Source organism: Pholcus phalangioides, unplaced genomic scaffold (genome assembly GCF_987345545.1).
Source record: "Pholcus phalangioides strain wild (caught in Gottingen) unplaced genomic scaffold, Ppha-v1.0 ptg000008l_1, whole genome shotgun sequence".
Taxonomy (NCBI): domain Eukaryota; kingdom Metazoa; phylum Arthropoda; class Arachnida; order Araneae; family Pholcidae; genus Pholcus; species Pholcus phalangioides.
The window spans coordinates 30,393,597-30,412,123 of record NW_028301601.1 but is presented as its reverse complement, the minus strand read 5'-3'; the positions used below and the strand labels follow the sequence as shown (position 1 = coordinate 30,412,123).

Sequence of the window (18,527 nt, the reverse complement as noted above, 5' to 3'; positions counted from 1 at the left end):
TACTCAGTCTTATTTTGTTCCCAATTGAGAAAGATGAGCAATAGTATGCCTCTTCATGTGGGCTCCCTGGGAGAAGCGTTTACCGCAGTGTATACACGCAAAAGGCTTCTCTTTAGTGTGAACAAGTAGGTGGCGCTTTAAATGGCTTAGTCTATTACATCTGAAAGAACACGAAGGACATCCATGCTTCTTGAGAGGATCACATTCTATATGTCAGAAAATAAAAGTTATAGAAAAAACAAAACGTAAGATAATCTCACTGTAACCAAATGAGAAATCAATACTAAAAAATTATAATATACAACAGTAATGTCAAACACATCATGGGACCCAAAATTATATTGAATACAACACTTGATCATAGCTTAGAAAACTTATGAGTTAAAAAAAATTCTAATGCAATTACAATTTTTCAATATTTTATTTACATCATTGAATTTAAATTCAAGTATATTTTTGTAGGTTTACTAAGTAACACAAAAATGTCACAAACACAATGTAGCTTACTAGACAATTCAAATTTCCACATTAAATTAACATTTTAAATTAATAGAAAAAATATTTTTCTAACATTGAATCATTAAAATTTTTAACAGAAGTAATTTTCAATTCAGTTATACAAATAACTTTGTATGTGTATGGAGAGATAGTCAGCTTTTTTTCTCAGCCCAATGAATCTGATATTTTCTGGATATTATGCTGAGGTCAACACAAAGTCATCTGGTCTGTACCGGCACTCGAACCCAGGATTTCTCGCAAGCCGGGCAAACACATGATACCATCTACACCCCCGGAGACAAGACCCTCTGTCTTCCTTATTTCACACAAAAGCCATCCCACCTGGTGGCCATTTGCTGAAGTTAAGAGAGGCTAATAATACCTCTACTTTAGCGCCTCATTTCACAGTGTGTGAAATAAGCAAAACAGGGTCGTGTCTAGCATGATTGCCTGGTTTGCAAGAAGGTTTGAGTTCAGTGGAGACTAGATGACTTTTATTTTCATGTTCACCTCAGCATAATATCCAGAAAACACCTGTTTCCTTTGTATGTGTATGTTAACCATGTTAGATGGTTGACTTGAAGGAAAAAAAACTAGAACAAGCACATCATTCCATGATATTTTGGCCAACTTTTTTGAGAGTTCATCAGCATTTGGATGGATTTTCTCCACTGCAACAGTTTGTTTTAGGATGATGCATTGCTCGTTTTCAGTTTGAATTTTTGAAATAAGACGTTTTGTTTTCTGCCCCTTCGATTTCTTTTGTTCCTCCAAACTTAAACTTTTTGTTTCATTCGGTTTCACCAAAACTGTTGTATAAACTCTTACGTTTTCTTGCCCTCTTCAAATAATGGCCCAATGCTTCCATTGCTGGAAAATAAAAATATCATGTATAAAGTGAAAAAAGGAATGAAAGGAATACCTCAAATATGCATAAGATGTACATGGGTCAATCTCACGAAACTGGACAAAAAAATGAAAGTTATAAAAAAAATTTCACCACAAAAATCCAAAACATTCTTACGGACATTTCTTTACCTACTAATAAATAAAATATAGTAAGCAATGAAGTTCGTCAAAAATTCAAGTTTGAAAAAATTAATTTAAATTTAAGCATGTTAAAAGATAAGCAAATCAGAGCCATTTTGCGTTTCAGCACATAACATATTTATGCTTGAAAATTGCAACATGTTGCATTTATTTTGGTAGCTCATTTTCAACTTGGACACGTGCAATAATTCTCTGAAGTTTTTTTTTTTTTGTTTCTTACTCCTTTCTTCTTTTTCATCAAGTTTATGGGAGTCAACATATTTCTAAATTGTTTTTTGTTTTGTTAGAGCACGAGATGCACTCTCAAAGCAAGGTCTTTAGATGAAAAATTACAGCAGCTTGTTGCAACCGAGAAATCTGATTTTTTTTTTTTTTTTTTTTTTTTTTATCCCCTCTAACTTAATGTGAGATCAAACCTTCCTCCTAATTACCTAATGCCAGGAGAATGATATTTTTATATGTTTTGCAAAACTGATAAAAAAAACTAAGCATGTTGAAAACGTGTTTTCAGAAATATTAGATGTCTCTAAACTGGAGCACATGGTAAAGTGAAAATAATTTTCAATTATATATTTCTAACAAAGAAAAAGAGTCAGGAGGGTATTTAATAATAACACTTCTCTTTTTTTCTAAATAAACCTAATTTGTGAATTAATTTACAATTCTAATTGATTTAAAAGGAGGTTCAAGTAAGAGAGATGACTACATTCTTTTTTTTTTCTCTCTCTCTCTCACACACATACACAACAACCTTTTCAACACAAAATTTGATAGGTGGCAACTGGTGTTGGAGGATTTGAGCCAATGTTTTCCAAATGTAACAATTAGAAAACAAAAATGGAGAAAATTTTTATTTGGCTACAAACTAATGACAAAAATTATTTAAAATTATTAAAAAAAAAGTGAAATATGAAAGTATACTGGTCCTAAAAATAATTATTAAAGAAAATAATATATTTTTGTTTTTAGATACAAAGTAAACATTTTAAAATTTGAAAAACAGGCTGAGGGCAGCCAGCTGAAGGACATTTCAAGAAATCAAAAATTGTTCAATTCTTCAAACAAATTTTAAATTACTATTAATGAAAACATCAAAAACAGAGTGGCAACTTTTCAGACGCTAGAACATAAATAGAAAGTGACGAAAAAAAAATTTAGTGAAATATATTTTATGTAAACTGCTGGGGACACAATTTAGGCCAATTTGTTGAGAATCACCCACATACCGACGTACAGACAGATAATAGTCATTTAACATTGTCGGAATCTGAGCTATTTCACAAGATAACCAAATATAACGAAACTTATTTTACTGCACACCTCCCAAAACACAACTTTCAGAGACGAAAGCCATATTCCAACTCACTTAGGAATGAAACCATATTAAACACACACACACAGATTTAAAATATATTTCTCATAGAATTACCATCATTTCACCATCTTAACTAGCCAATTGGTTTGTGGGATGTTCATTACACCAGTGGTTCTCAACTTTTGGTAGCCCGCGGCCTGGTCTCATTTATATTTGTGACTGGAAGGCCCAGTCAAACAAATGACTAACGGAAAACAAGTGAGGGAGACATAAACAGCCAATCACTCGCGGCCCAGTATGAATGATGTCAGGACTCGGTACCAGGTCGCGGCCCAGCGGTTGAGAAACACTTCATCACACCATATCACAATAAAACAATAGATAAATTTATTGCACTTGATGTATGTAACTATCATTGTACAACAAAAAATTTTTGTCCAGAAACTATAAATTAGCAAAAAAAAACTTTTTATGAGAAATAGGTCTTTATTTTCAACACAAACACACTACGCATAATAGTTACGTTATAAATTTTGTAACACAAGTAGCTTCATCTGCTTGCAAATCACTTTATTACTCAGTCTTATTTTGTTCACAATTGAGAAAGATGAGCAATAGTATGTCTCTTCATGCGGGCTTCCTGGGAGAAACGTTTACAGCAGTATATACATTCAAAAAGCTTCTCTCTATGGTGAACAAGTAGGTGACGCTTTAAATGGCTTCGTTTATTAAACCTGAATGAGCAAGAAGGACATCCATGCTTCTTGAGAGGATCACATTCTATACGTCAGAAAATAAAAGTTAAAAATGTAAGATATCACTTCAACCAAAAAAGATATTGATACTAAAAAAATTTCTATAACAATTACTGTAAAAAAAGTACAACAGCAACATCAAATAAATCATGGAACTCAAAATTATATTGAATATGATGGATGTGATCATAGCTTAGAAAATTCATAAGTTAAAAAAAAATTCTAATGCAATTAATATTTTTCAATATTTTATTCACATCATTAAATTAAAATTGGAGCATCTTTTTCTAGGCTGATTAAGTAACCCAGAAATGTCATAAACACAAAGTAACCTACTAAAAAATTCAAATAAACATTTTAAATTTAAAGAAATTTTTTTTCTAACTTTGAATCATTAAAACGTTGAACAAAAGTAATTTTTTATTCAGGCATATGGATAACTTTGTTTGTGTGCATTACCCATGCTAAATGACTTGAAAAAAAACAACTAGAACAAGCACATCATTCCGCAATATTTTGCTCAACTTTTTCGAGAGTTCATCTGCATTTGGATGGATTTTCTCCACTGCAACAGTTTGTTTTGGGATGGTACATTGCTTGTTTTCAGTTTGAATTTTTGAAGCAGGACATTTTACTTTCTGCCCCTTAGATTTATTCAGTTCATTCAAACTTAAACTTTTTGTTTCATTCTGTTTCGATGTTGGAAACTTACGTTTTCTAACCTTCTTCAAGTAATGGGCCAATGTTTCCATTGCTGGAAAAGAAAAAAAAATTACATTTATAAGGTGAAAAAAGTGAATGAAAGGAATACCTCAAATATGCAAAAGATGTATATACCAATGTGTACAGGCAGACAATTTGTTTCACATAAAAACCTTCAAGTATTCCAGTATTTATGCTTCAAAACACAAGAAAAAAAATTAATAACTCTTTTATTAACAGAAAATTTTAATTCTGATAATTATCTTTACAATCACTTTCACATAATTTTTTTTGAAATCCCCTCAAGCTATATTTATTAAGTCATAATAATAATTTTTAATATCTATACATTCAGATAAATTCAATGCTCAGTGAATCAGGTTGCTGACTTGAATCTTAATGATTATAATTACTTTTGTGACACATTTTTTTTTTTGGTTAATTTCTAGAAGCAGCTTCACCTACAGTAAAACCTCTCTTTCGCAGACATTAACAGGACAAAAAAAAAACTCGCCTGTATAAGAAGGGTGACCGTTAATCGGGCGTTTGAAATACATACTTTTATTACAATTGGAAATTATTATTTGGCCGCAAAAGGGGTGACTGCATCTGAGGGGTGTCCGTTAAAAGGGGTTTTACTGTATTTCCAGATTGAGACAAATATGCAATATTTTTAAAAACAAAATTTTGTTTAATATTATGTGAAGCAAATGTTAGCATCATGGCTGCACATTGTTTTGGAATCTTTACAGGGCTTAGAGGTAATCATTTGGAGTTTCGTTGAAACGAGTCCTTTATGAAGTCTTGGTTAACATCAAAAATGAAGTCCTAAATTTAAAATTAAGAAAAAAAATTACTAGATAAAACTGAATTTATCAATTCCATAATTTTGTCATTCACTAATATCATTCATGAACAAAATAAGTAAATTTTCTAAAGACATAACAAAACTAAAAAGAGAAATCAGAGGAAAATTATAGATATTTTGATACTGCAAAATCCTCTTTCACTTTAAATAACATATATTTTTGCTAACAATTATTTCCTAAGTATAAGCATCATATTTTAAAATTTCACTACTTTGAGGAAAAAAAATCTCATAATCCACACGTGCACATTTCTGGTTATCTTTATCACCAATAATGAAATCTTAAAGAATGGATTACACAAGATTTCCAGCATGTCTCTCATGCCATGAAGTTGGAAAATCAAAAAACCAACTTCAGCTGACTGTCACTTTATCATCAGTAGGATTCGAAACTGGGTTCTTACAGAGTCTATGATACATGACCTCATAGCACAAATATACATATACACAAATATTTGCAAGTAAATGCAAATTAAATTTTGAATCCCGATGCGATTTGTTCCTTTGATTTCTTCAAGTAGCATAGGTTAAAAAATATATATAAAGGCAGCCTGATTAAAATTTTTCGCAATTTCATGTGAAAATCCATACTTGGTAAAGCAATTAAAATGGAAGCAAAACAACCATACATCTATGCAAATTTTAATAATATACTATGGTTACACTAAAAATTGGAATTTTTTTTTTAATGAACAAAAGAGAAATCACAGTTTACAGATGTTACATCACTATCTTATATCAAACACAGAGTTCAAATGAAACTTCACTTTTTCTCTATGCATGCAAAACAAAAAGCTGGTTCATAACTTAAAAAATTAATCCAAAGAAATTTATTTTCTAAATTACAGGAGTGTTATAATGTTTTTAATATTTGTGAGCTTATAATTTTTAGTTCAATTATTACTATAGCAGGTGTAAATACGAAATAGTTTGAGAGCCATGAATCAGAACTAATTTTAGATATTGGGGAAGAAATGTGGAAATATTTTGAAATGCATATTTTGGATCTTTGCTGCATTCACTGTATGACATATAATGATGAAAAAAAAATGAAAATCCACACATGATCAGGTAATAAAATTTATGATGTGCCAACAAGTATTCATAAGCCTATGTCAATTACAGAAGTATAAGTAATACCTAGAACTGTACAGAACTATAAAAGTGTGTTTATGGATGTATTCAGTTAAGTTTCCACACAAAAAGTAAACTCATAAATGATAAAATTGATGCTCTTTATGACCACCATACATCATAGCGACTTATAGCATAGTGATGTATGACCAATATTATTAGTTCCAAATGGGTTCTCATATAAAGACTATTCTATATGTCAGTGATTTCAATCTTTTTTAACTCTTGACTAATCCACATTTGATACAAAATCGCGCAACTGGTTCTCAAGATTGCTTCACCTAAAATAGAATAGAATTACTTGATGTTACACGACACATTCATTCCATTCTCAATTACGACCATCACACACATATGTGGAGTTTCTGCTGCTCTCACCAGATCATCTTTTCGATACTGGAACTCACTATACAGTACTCACTATACTATACTCTACAACACAGGGAGTAATAAAAAATGAAGTACAAACACAATTAATCTAAATGTTATCAACAAATCAGAAACAATCAAAAACTTAAATTACATGATGTTCCACAATACTATGCTTATAAATGCTCTAGTGCAACTACAAAAGTTTTAAAAACCACACAAACTTCTTAAAAACTAAAACATTCATATGCAAAACATTTTATTATGCATGAATAATGAAATCCAAAAAAATAATTCCAAAAGTAATGAAGTGTTCATAAAAATGATGGCAGCAAAAACCTTCTGATATTCACCAACTTGCAACTTTTTTTTAATAAAATCAAAACACATTTACCATAAATATTTCACTTTCAAATATACCTATTTGTCTCTTCATATATATATCCAGTAAAATAAACAAAATGAAAAATGCAATATTCTAAATACTGCAGAGTGACAAATTAATGTGTACAAGTGACAAATTTAATATGTGTAGTTTGCAAATATAAAATCAAATTAACAACATATCATCAATGTAGTACAGGACAGGTCAATATAACTTCAATATGACAAAAACATTTGTGAATAAATGTGTGAACATTGGCGGGGGGGAGGGACATTTTATAGTTACTCAGCCTATACACACTTTAAAAATCTCAATTTTAAATATTTCTCTAGTAGAAATTTTCTACTAAGTATAGCACTATTTATGAGAACAGAGATGATGACGATCATCAAAAATTTGAGGACTCCAGCTTTAAAATATGGTTCAAATAAATGATCTATACATCACCTTACATCATAGATTACAGAAATTTAATCTAACATTATGACTTCCATATCATTATCTAGCAAATATGCTTCTAATTTTTTTTTCTTCAAGAGAGACTGCAAGCGTGTGTTTCTAGCAATAACAGGTAAACATCTTTGTGTTTTACCTTGTACAAGTCTATTAGATTTTGCTTTCAGGCATTTACCATTAAGGCTTCCAAGAGGAAATTCACTGACTTTGCAAAATTTTTTATTAATCATCCTCTGGGAGGATATCAGATCTTGTTTTTGATTTCTTGAAAAAACATCATCTTGTTTGCTAATAGCATTGGCAGAAATTGACAAGTCATGTGTATTATTTAGCTCTGGTGATTGACCCATGAAAAAAAGTGGTTCATGTTTTGGAACAGTGGCAGTGAAATCTAATGATCCTTTGCCAGTTGAACAGCTGTTCTCCTGTAACAAGCTTTCAACAATTTTTTCCGATCTTGGAAAAAGTCTACCGCTGGCAGAAGAGTTGTGAAATTCCAATGCTTTGAGCGATTTCACGTCATTGAAAGGAAGAATATTTTTATTACTTGCTTCAGCAACTTGCGATTTTGAAACATTTTTGAGAAAATGCTCAGCGGGAATAGAAGGTGATGAATCATAAGACATATTGGTATAACTTCTTGTTGACCCAGTGTAGCTGACATTCTGCTCAGATGGCACTGACAGTGAGGCATAAGAAGGGGTAGCACTTTTTGAAAGAAATACATGTGTAACCGGAGTAGCAATATCATCTATATTTTTAAGAATTGTGCTCCCAGCTGAGACCATAATACCAGAAGTAGAAACCGGAGTCAAACAGCTTTTCTTCCTTCTTATTATAAGATTTTGGTTACCTGTGCTGCAAGCAGATGTTGGGACTGAGGGGCTAAACTCAAAAACCTCATCCATACCCGAGGACAGACAATTCTTAGAGACAGTATTTAAAATGCTTGGCTGTCCATCTTTGGCAGTAGTACCTGGAATAGAATGGCAATGTTTTGGTGGAACTTGAAAGTACCCAGTTTGGCGAGATGGAAGAGCTGGTGGCAAAAAATTAGAGTGAAAACTGTTGGTATTACTTCTTGCCGTAAGATTTTGTCTGAAACTGTCATTTCTTTCGAGAAGAGATAATCCAGGATAGAATAATGGTGCACTGACCAATGATTGTAAATAACTTGACAATGAACTCAAATCTTTCTGCACTTGACTTCTGTGATTATTGAGTAATGGATCTAAAAAAGATTTCAGAAAGTCATTTTTCATGTACTCTTTGACTTTATCGATAGCTTCATCAACTTTGATAGACACCCTCTGGTCATAGATTTTCAATTGCTTTGTTACCTCATTTTTTTGTTCGCTCATAAGCTTTTTATCACATTTCAGATGCTTATTAATGGTAGATATCATGTTTTGAAGCCCATCAATCTTTTTATGTAAATTAACAACTTCACGAGAAATATTTGACAATTCCTTGCCCTGCATATCTACTTTAGACACTATTTCTACATATTCTTTAGAATATTCATTAGATAACTTTTTTGAAATACTTAGGAGTTTCTTGCTTTCGTCTGAAATATGACGTAACACTATGCCCTGTTCCCCGATTTCATTTTTTAAATATGCATATGTTTTTTCTGCACTACCCATAAATACATGGAATTTTTCATTCAATGTTTCATCATTGGCTTTCAGAAAATTTAGAAGCTCCAAACTTTTTTCCATTTCTGTTAGGATGCCTTCAGAAAATTTTTTCATACTATTTTCAAGTTCTTGAAGCATATGATGAGTTTCTTTATTTTGCTGACCACTAGCTTCTGCTCTGTCTGACAGTTCTTTGTGAAATGAATCAGGTAATGAAGAAATAACTTGTTTATTTTCTGTATATTCGTCAATCAAGACCTGAACAGTTTTGAGTAAGTTGTTCATGAAACCTTGCAATGCTTTATCTGATGAGACATGTTTTTCATTTTCTTCCAAATGTTGATCTTTAATAACTTTCAAGCTTTCCACTACAATTTCAACATTAACCGATAAATCTCTCAAAGTCTCACTAGTACGCTGCAATTCTCCTTGCAAAGTTGAAGATAAAGATAAACTATCCCTTACATTTATCTTTGAGTTCTGGAAGAGACTTGGAACTTGGTCTAAATTTGGTTTTTTTTCACTACTTGCCAAAGGTTTCAAAGTGACGAATTTTTCGAATGCTGAATTTGGCAATTCAGTCTCTGAAGACTCTAGCTCTTTTTGAGATTCAAAAAGTGGTTCTTGGGATCCAAATACTTGAGATGGTTCTCTACTAGAGTTCCGACTTAAAGATCTGCTATGGCTTGAACCTGAGTAGTAATCACTTCCAGATCTATGATCATTGAAAAAATTTGCTGTTCTGAAAAACATGTCTGAAACTCCTGGTTTGAATGGCATCATCTTTTTTATAATGTGTGAGCTTCGATAACATGTATGACAATGAAAATCATACTTTTATGGCTGTTCTACCTGAAAGAATGAATGTGTGTGCATTATTACAAATCATGATACAGCGTATGATTTAAAGTAAATCAATTCAATAACAAAGCATAAAATTAATGAAGCAAACATGTGACAGGATATTATCCACAATAATTTATTAGAATTGCACAATTAATTTCTGTATTTTTCAAATCTCTTGAATCCCTACATTTACAATGAAAAATCATACAGGAAGATTATGAGGTGTGAAATAAATTACGACAAATCCATAATTTATAACTCCAAGAGACTGGAGAAATCACTTCGTTATTATGAAATTTTTTGGTAAAGGAATTCCAAGTTTTTACATTGTTCCTATGTAAAATTATCTGGGGAATTAGAAAGGTGTTTGTTAAACGAGATTTTTGCTACAATGGTATTCATTGAAAAGGGATACTTTTTTTATCTTAAAATAAAAAATACCTTTGATGAAAACTTTTTCTAAATTTTAAGCCCAAAAAATCTGTGGTATTTAATATATGAGGGTTCCTTACACACGCATGTTAAAATACAGTAACTAAATTGAAGGATAGGGGAAAGCTATCTTTCAGTCCATAAAACGATATTTTTCAGGAAACTAAAAACCATAATTTTTCTTCAAATATCTGGTATTGCTCCCTTTGCATGCCACAAATTTGTTTCTATTGCACATGTGGTGGCCCCTGGGAGTTTTTCCATCCACAAGCTGTGACTAAGATCATTGCTCTCCATTAAGCTATATATTTCTTCCTTTATTACTGCAGACTGGAAATATTTTTGCCTCTGATGTTTTACATAGTTGAAAAGGATGCACAGAAAAGCAAAAGCATAAATTTTGATTTTTTTTTTGGACAGAAAATGCTCTCTTCTTCCCCCCCCCCCCTTCAAATTGATTTCCACTATTCAACATTTTTTCTGAGCACTGACTTTTTTTTAACAAACATTCTTTAAAGAAACTGTAATTACATTAAATTAAATTTCATCTCAGAAAAATGGGTGGAATATGTCAATGCGTACACAAATATGTTTTAATTTTTTTTTTTTTTTGCATAATGCATGCATCTACAGGACAATTATTGCAAGAAATTCTGTGACAATTCAGTGTAGATATTCACAAATAATTTCACTTCATACGAATGGGAACACTTATAGTGATATACCAATATATCATTCTTTTGGTGATATATTAGTACATTTTTTCTTTGGTGAGAAAAACGTCCAAAAGCATAGTGAGAAGTGAAACAGTCATGCTTTTGGACGTCTTTCTTGCCAAAGGAAACAATCGCAAACACTTTGCCAAGAAAGGATAATACCATGGTTGTAAAAAAAACCATGATAAAAATGAACGACAAAAAGAATAAAATAACATTCTCAGACTAAAATAAGGAATCAAGATTAAAAATATAACATCCTAGGCCAGATATGAAATTGAAACTAACAAAATCCAGGACACTTTTTTTACTCTAATGCGACCATCACGCCTAATACATGAATATTCCCTGGAATATAAGTAAAAACCTAGACTATATTTTAAATAATTCAATGGTCAGGGCAAAAAAGCTCTCTGGGTTCAATAAAAATGCTGCTAGATTAAAATTACACAAGGAAACAAAAAATAATAATAGCAGACAAAAAAAAAACGCACACGGATGAAAAACACAACCATGACAACACCATGAATTCTATGGAGTAAGAAACAAAATTCATGAGGAGCACAGGAATGGTAGACTTTCTCCCTCCATGTAATATATATATATATATATATATTAATTAACTGTGAAGGGACCCATTAAAAATCTGGCTAGGAACCCTGCAGCAGGGTGTGACCATGGAAACATCTGCTTTTACCCTTCAAACACCACACAAATGTAACTCTAACATTATCTATATATATATAAAAATGAATGTATGTCTGTCCTTTATGCATTACTACAACATTCATCAGATCGCCATGAAACATTGGGAAGTTGTTGAGTACACTCCCGCGAAGGTTTCTGGCATAGTTTTTTTTAAAGTTTTTTTTCCTTCCCTTCATTTCCTTGAATTTACTTTCTTCTGAGATCGCAGCAACGCATGACGGGTAAGCTAGTAAATTATAAAAACGGCCCCAAAGAAACAGAGTACTTTCCAGCATGCCTCATTCCATTGGAAAATCTACAGACTATTATGGGGCTTTAATAACCGTGAGAAGTTCTGGGCAAATCTGCCATTAGGAAGTTTAGTATAATAAAAGACAAAGATATTCCAATGAAAACTAGAATTAGGATCATAAATGCATTGGTCTTCCTTGTCATAATGTCGGATGTGAGCTGGACACTATGGAAAAGAAACTATGGAAAGAAAACTATGAATAGAAAACATAATTGATTCCTTTGAACTTTGGTGCTGGAGAAGGATGCTCTGAATTCCATGGGCAGCTAAAAGGACAAATAAATCGGTTATAGAAAAAGTCAAAGCAGATTACAAAAAAGAAACTACCTTATTTTGGTCATATAATGTGTATAGCGGGTTTACTAGAAAAAATTATAATACTTGGAAGAATGGAAGGAACGAGAGGAAGAGGCAGATCGAGCACCAGCAATGGATAGAGGTGTTGCAAAGCACCGCAATGAAGCTAACACAACTGAGGCATGTTGTGAATGACAGACCATGTTGGAGAGTCATCATCTAGTCACCAGAAGTCGACTTGATGGTTTCTAACAACAACATAAGGGCTGACAGGGCTTCCAGGCTTGGGCCTAAGAATTCTTTTTTTTCGTACTAAAAAATTGTAAACGGGAGCCAGCAATGAACCCAGCCTAGGGGCTCCACTGTGGGATGTGGGGGGCAATGAATAAGATCGTTCACTAGGTGCATGTGTGATTTAATATTACAGAAATTAACTACCGTATTTACCCCTGTGTATAAGCAGAGTTTTTTGTGGAAAAATTTGTTCCTCGAGTGGGGGGGGGGGGGTCGGCTTATACTCGGGTCAGTTTTTGATGACAAAATATCGCCCCTGCAATCAGTAGTCATTTTTGTAGGCCGCATTATTGGTATGAGATATGTTCAAACCCCACAGAACCAATAATGTCAAAGCCGAGGCAAAGATAGATCTGAGCACAAACAAGCCTCTCAAAGACTATTTGAGTAATTTGCAGATCAAATGGATGAGTTCCGATGATAAAGAAACTACAAAATAGTGGTGCCTTGAAGAAACCTGAGATTGGCCTAGTGTGGCAATGGGTACATGCGGCGCGGAATTCTGTTTCCACAGAAATTATCATCCGATCCTTCAAAAAATGTTGCATCAGCGGACGGAACTGAATATGATATCCTCTTTGAAAGTGACAATGGAGATGACAGCCCAGATGAGGATAAAAGCGAAGATGCCGCACCCCAATGATGATCTGATGGATTACGATCAGCTTGGAGACTAAGAAGAAACAGATTAAAAAGTTCGAATCATTTTCTATTGTAAATTTCCGTAAGATATTCATTTTGCATGAAAATATAAGCATTTTTTTCTCTAAAATGCAGATTTTTTTTGGGGTAGGCTTATACACGGATTTTTAATTTATTGCGGTTTTGGTGGTCCTGAACTGGGGTGGGGAGTCGGCTTATACACGAGTATATACGGTGTTTTTTTTTTCATTTTTGGTTGCAACGAAGTTCCGTAGTGGTGGTGAGGAAAGACGAAAGAAAACAGACTTGTTTTTTAAATCCTCTGGGATTTCCGACGGAGAGACGAACATCTTGTTATGGTTGATAGTGGGAGAAGCGACTTTCTCAGAATCCGTGTCTTGATTTGTTGAGATTCCAGCACCATCTTGAGATGGTCTGGAATCCAATTTGCAATACATTGCAACCAATTATTCCACTGGCGTTTGGACGCAATATTATGTCCTTGATCCTAAATTGGTTGAATCGCTGAAGTCAAAAGTCGACGAATTTTTCTTTGGGTGTGTACTACACACCTTGTTAGAGCAATTGTTGAAACATTCGAGCCGATTAATAATATTAAAATTTTGAAAGTTGTTATTCTCCATCCTGCAGCTAAGAACAAAAACACGGAAGAAAATTCAACTAAAATTATTCTAGAACTAAAATTGAGAGGACGCAATTGTGGGCAGGCAGAGTGTGGAAGGGAAAGAGACGACGACGAGAGAGAAACGAAACACACGTCTAGTCAGATGAACGACATTTAATACAAGCAAATAGAATAACTATCATACAGCAATGATCAAGTGGAGGGAAAAAGAAAGTCCCAAAAGAGGTAAACGTTGCGTATATGGGGAAAGAACATGAATACATACATATAGTAAAAGGGGGAAAATGATATTATTCCAACACCCCCACTTCATTTGAGCCCGTAAATAAACATAACATTTCATAATTTCACAATATCAAATGCTTTTGTGAATCCGTCTGATAGGTTGACTTTAGAGTCTATATGTTTCAGGATCTTCATAACCACACAAACTGGCTTGATGCACAATGAAACCGTCGTTGAAGTGCCTTCTGTCAGGAATACGACTGCAGGTTGGAAGTTCCTCATCATCGCTGTCTTCGTCTGTCAATTTCTCGGAGAAATTCCCCATGCGATGGTTGTCACCTGCTCTCATCACTTCGAATCTCTTGGGCGGAATGCTTTTAGTTGACCTTTGTGAAACACGAATTCGGAATCCGTCACCTCTGGGATCGTCCTCTGATGGGTTTCTGGATCGCTCCTCCTGAGTTTTTATTTCCACGGAGCCAGTAAGTTCGGTTTCACGAACATCATCTTTACTCGCATCGAAGTTGTCGCTTACTTGATGTTCTACACAGAACCTGACATCTCGACTGATTACGACCTTTTTCAATGATTGGTTGTAGCAGCGATAGGCTTTCGACTCCTCGTTGTACCCAAGGAAAATCATTTGTACCCCTGTGTTATCGAGTTTTTGACGCCTCTCTGTTGGTACATGAACGAAGCACTTCGATCCAAAAACTTGTAGGTTCTTGATGGTAGGCTTCCTGTTCGTCCACAGTTCGTAAGGAGTTTTGTCCTTTACTCAAGTTAGAACACGATTCATAATGTAGTTAGCAGTCATCACAGCTTCACCCCAAAAGTTCTTCGGTAAGCATGTATCGATCAGCATACAACGTGCCATCTCGACCAAAGTCCTGTTCCTCCTTTCTGCTACCCCATTCTGCTGTGGAGAATAAGCCGCAGTTAGCTGTGTTTGCACACCTTTATCAGCTAAGAATTTCAAGTTTCGGTTTAGGTATTCACCTCCTCGATCAGATCGAATCACCTTTACTTTTTGACCAAATTTATTTTCAATGAGATTCAGGTACCGTTTTAGAGCATCGGATACGTCCGATTTTTGTGCCAACAAATGTACTTGAGTGTACCTCAAATAATCGTCAATGAACGTGACAACATACCGCTTTCCACTTGGTGTGATCGTTTGCATCAGGCCGCACACATCGGTATGAATTAGATCTAACGGTGCGCTTGACTCACTCGTGGATTTCTTGGGAAATGGTAGTCTCGAAAGTTTCCCTTTCATGCACGTATCTCAGGACATGTTGATACCGCAGTCAATGAGTTTCAAATCATGAACAAGTCCTTCAGCATGCATCTTCTTGATGGTTTCTATATCTCTATGAAACATTTTTCGATGCCATGTGTGTATGCAATTTTCTTTATGTCCAGTCACTGTAATTACTTTATGTAACTGACAAACCCGTAATCTGTACAGATTTCCGACAGAGTCAGCAACACCGATCTGCTTTCCATCTTTGTGAATTTCACAATAATCACCATGAAAGTTCACGGAAACATCATGCAAAGTTGGCTGACGAACGGATATTAAATTACTGACGACATCGGGAGCATACAACACATTCGAAAGTAACACTTTTGTCACAGTATCTTCTATATTTTTCAATAGCATATTCCCGGAACCTATGCCTAGCACATGAACTGCTTCGCCGTTTGCAACTTCAATATTATCTTTATACGAGTTATCAAACGACGTGAAAAAATTGATATCGTTACTCATGTGGCGCGTGGCACCAGAATCCACAATCCAGTTTTCCAACCGTATGCCTAGTGAAAGCAAGGTATCCTTTTGCTGAGCAGCGCTCACTTTATTTTCACTTGAGCTCCTGGACGTTTTCTCCGGATGATTCCTTTTCCACTCTGCGTATTTTCTGCATCTGTTCTTGACGTAGCCAGGCTTCTTGCAAAAATAGCACTTTATGGAGTTTTTCCTCTCGATGTGGCTTGATCCGAGTTTCACCATTCTTTCGGTGAGGATACTGCCTGGATCCGGGTGTTGCTGCTTTCTTTCGTATTCGGCGATGACCTTTTGCTGGACCACAGCGAACGTCAACTCGGTTTCGGCACGTGTTTCCAATGCGGTGATCATCGGGTCGAAGCTCCTTGGCAGGCTGCTGAGTAGCATGGCGGTACTCCATTTATCCGATAAGGATTCCTCGCCGAGGTCCCTCAGCTTCAGAAAAAGTTCTTGCATGCGGACAACGTGCTCGGGAACATTTCCGCCTTCTTCTAGCTTCAGGGAGCAGATTGTCCTTATCAGGTGAACCTTGTTGGTGAGGGTGCTCTTCTCGTGATACTCCTTCAGGGCGATCCACATGTCCTTCACGGATTTACTATCACGGATGTGAATGAGCTGATCATCCTCGACAGTTAGTCCAATGTACACTTGTGCTTGGCTGTCGGCTTCCTCCCATAGATCGAGGGTCCTTCGATTCGCTTCACCTGGATCCGGCCTGTCGTTCTCGATGACTTTCTTGAAAAGTTTCTCTTTCATTAGCAGAAGTTTAAACTTATATTTCCAGTTCGAATAGTTGTGATTATTCAGCTTGACAATATTGTCCTTTATGCTGGCCATTATTGTTGCGAAGGTTCCTGATGCACACGGTAAAACGAATGGAAACTAAACTTCAAACGAGATACCACTACTGTGTATCGGCTGCGCGAAAAAAGAAATTGAAAACGCTACCGTCTCGAAAGATACGTCTCTGGGCCCATAACCTGAGGGCGGGCAGAGTGTGGAAGGGAAAGAGACGACGACGAGAGAGAAACGAAACACACGTCTAGTCAGACGAACGACATTTAATACAAGCAAAGAGAATAACTATCATACAGCAATGATCAAGTGGAGGGAAAAAGAAAGTCCCAAAAGAGGGAATCGTTGCATATATGGGGAAAGAACATGAATACATACACATAGTAAAAGGGGGAAAATGATATTATTCCAACAGCAATATACAACTCTAGTGGGGGGGGGGAGAAGTGGAGGGGTAGACTTATATACAACATGCCCCCCCCCCACATCCTGGAGCAGGGTCCTTAGGCTGGGATCTTTTGCAGGCCCCCGACCACACTTTCACGGGCCCCTTTATGGTGAATTTATAACGTGAAAAAACAAAAAAATTGGTGAAAATCGTCCCGGGCCCCAGGGCTGGAGCCTTGTCAGCCCACCCCTTGTGGGGGGGCATGATATACGAGTATATACGGTGTGTGTGTGTGTGTGTGTATATATATATATATAAGCACAATTTCGTTCACAATACTTGAATCACAGAAAAGTAAACCTGATATAACCAATATATAAACCGTGCACAGCCGTCCCCCCGACCTGGATTGCTCACAGGGCCTTACATAGTAATTTAGTGTCCACAAAATAATAATATAATTCGTTCCAGAGGGCCCCCTTGGGCCAGAGACCCTGTCACCCTTTACCTATGTGTCATGATAACGTGCTCATGCCCAAACAAAAACAACACTGGAGTTTTGCAATAATGGGTGATGATTACTATGTTATCAAAAAATAGAATTAACAATTAATTATTATAATTTATCTGACAATTAACAAATACTGATTAATTAGAGAAATCATTAATGAATTTTATTATTATTTTGTGATTTGAATTCAGAGAAAAAAACCATGACCCGTTACTTACCAACACCTGTTGAGGAGTGACCTGAAAGCGATGCTGAAGGAGCGCTTCCAGTTCTTTAGCAGACGATAAACGCTGAGAGAAAAAAATTAAATTAATTAATTAATTTTAAAATTCCGAAGTACATAACCATTTAATGAAAATTACTTCACAAAATTAAGTTTTACCCTGTTAACTCATAGAGTCCATGGAAAAGAAAAGTGAAAATGTTTTCTTGATATTATAATCTAATCTGGCAACAGAAGCAGATAAACAATAACAACAACAACAATCAACTGCGGGGTCAGGAACCGGCGGACAACGGATGTTTGAGCAGCTATTTGAAATTCAATTCAAGTGGCTAAATGCACGTGTTCAAATATTCAATTATAAAATCATTATTCATTAATTTGACCGCTGTTGTTATGTATTTGATAAACCAGTGTTTGTCATTTCTTTACTTGTGAAACTTAAACGAGATCAATCATTTTCTCATATGCAGTGGATCCCGCTTATAACGCTTTTCCTAAAAAGCAATCATGAAAAATGTTGTAAGTGGAAAAACGCTTTAAATGTT

The 18,527-nt window shown here is 34.9% G+C and overlaps 1 protein-coding gene across 2 annotated transcripts; it reads right to left on the bottom strand.

Annotated features, from left to right (window-relative positions):
- Positions 1 to 465: 465 nt before the first annotated feature.
- On the bottom strand, positions 466 to 18,047 carry LOC149084181 (uncharacterized). Of its 2 annotated transcripts, none has more exons than XM_089234526.1 (3): positions 17,975 to 18,047; positions 4,331 to 10,024; positions 466 to 3,643 (listed from the first exon to the last, which is right to left on the bottom strand). In XM_089234526.1, exon 2 carries the CDS (start codon positions 9,953 to 9,955, stop codon positions 7,547 to 7,549), a length of 2,409 nt encoding a protein of 802 aa, XP_089090652.1. In that variant the 5' UTR covers positions 9,956 to 10,024; positions 17,975 to 18,047; the 3' UTR covers positions 466 to 3,643; positions 4,331 to 7,546. The 2 variants fall into 2 exon arrangements, with proteins under 2 accessions (XP_089090652.1, XP_089090653.1); XM_089234527.1 differs by lacking the exon at positions 17,975 to 18,047 and adding an exon at positions 17,606 to 17,770.
- Positions 18,048 to 18,527: the final 480 nt, after the last annotated feature.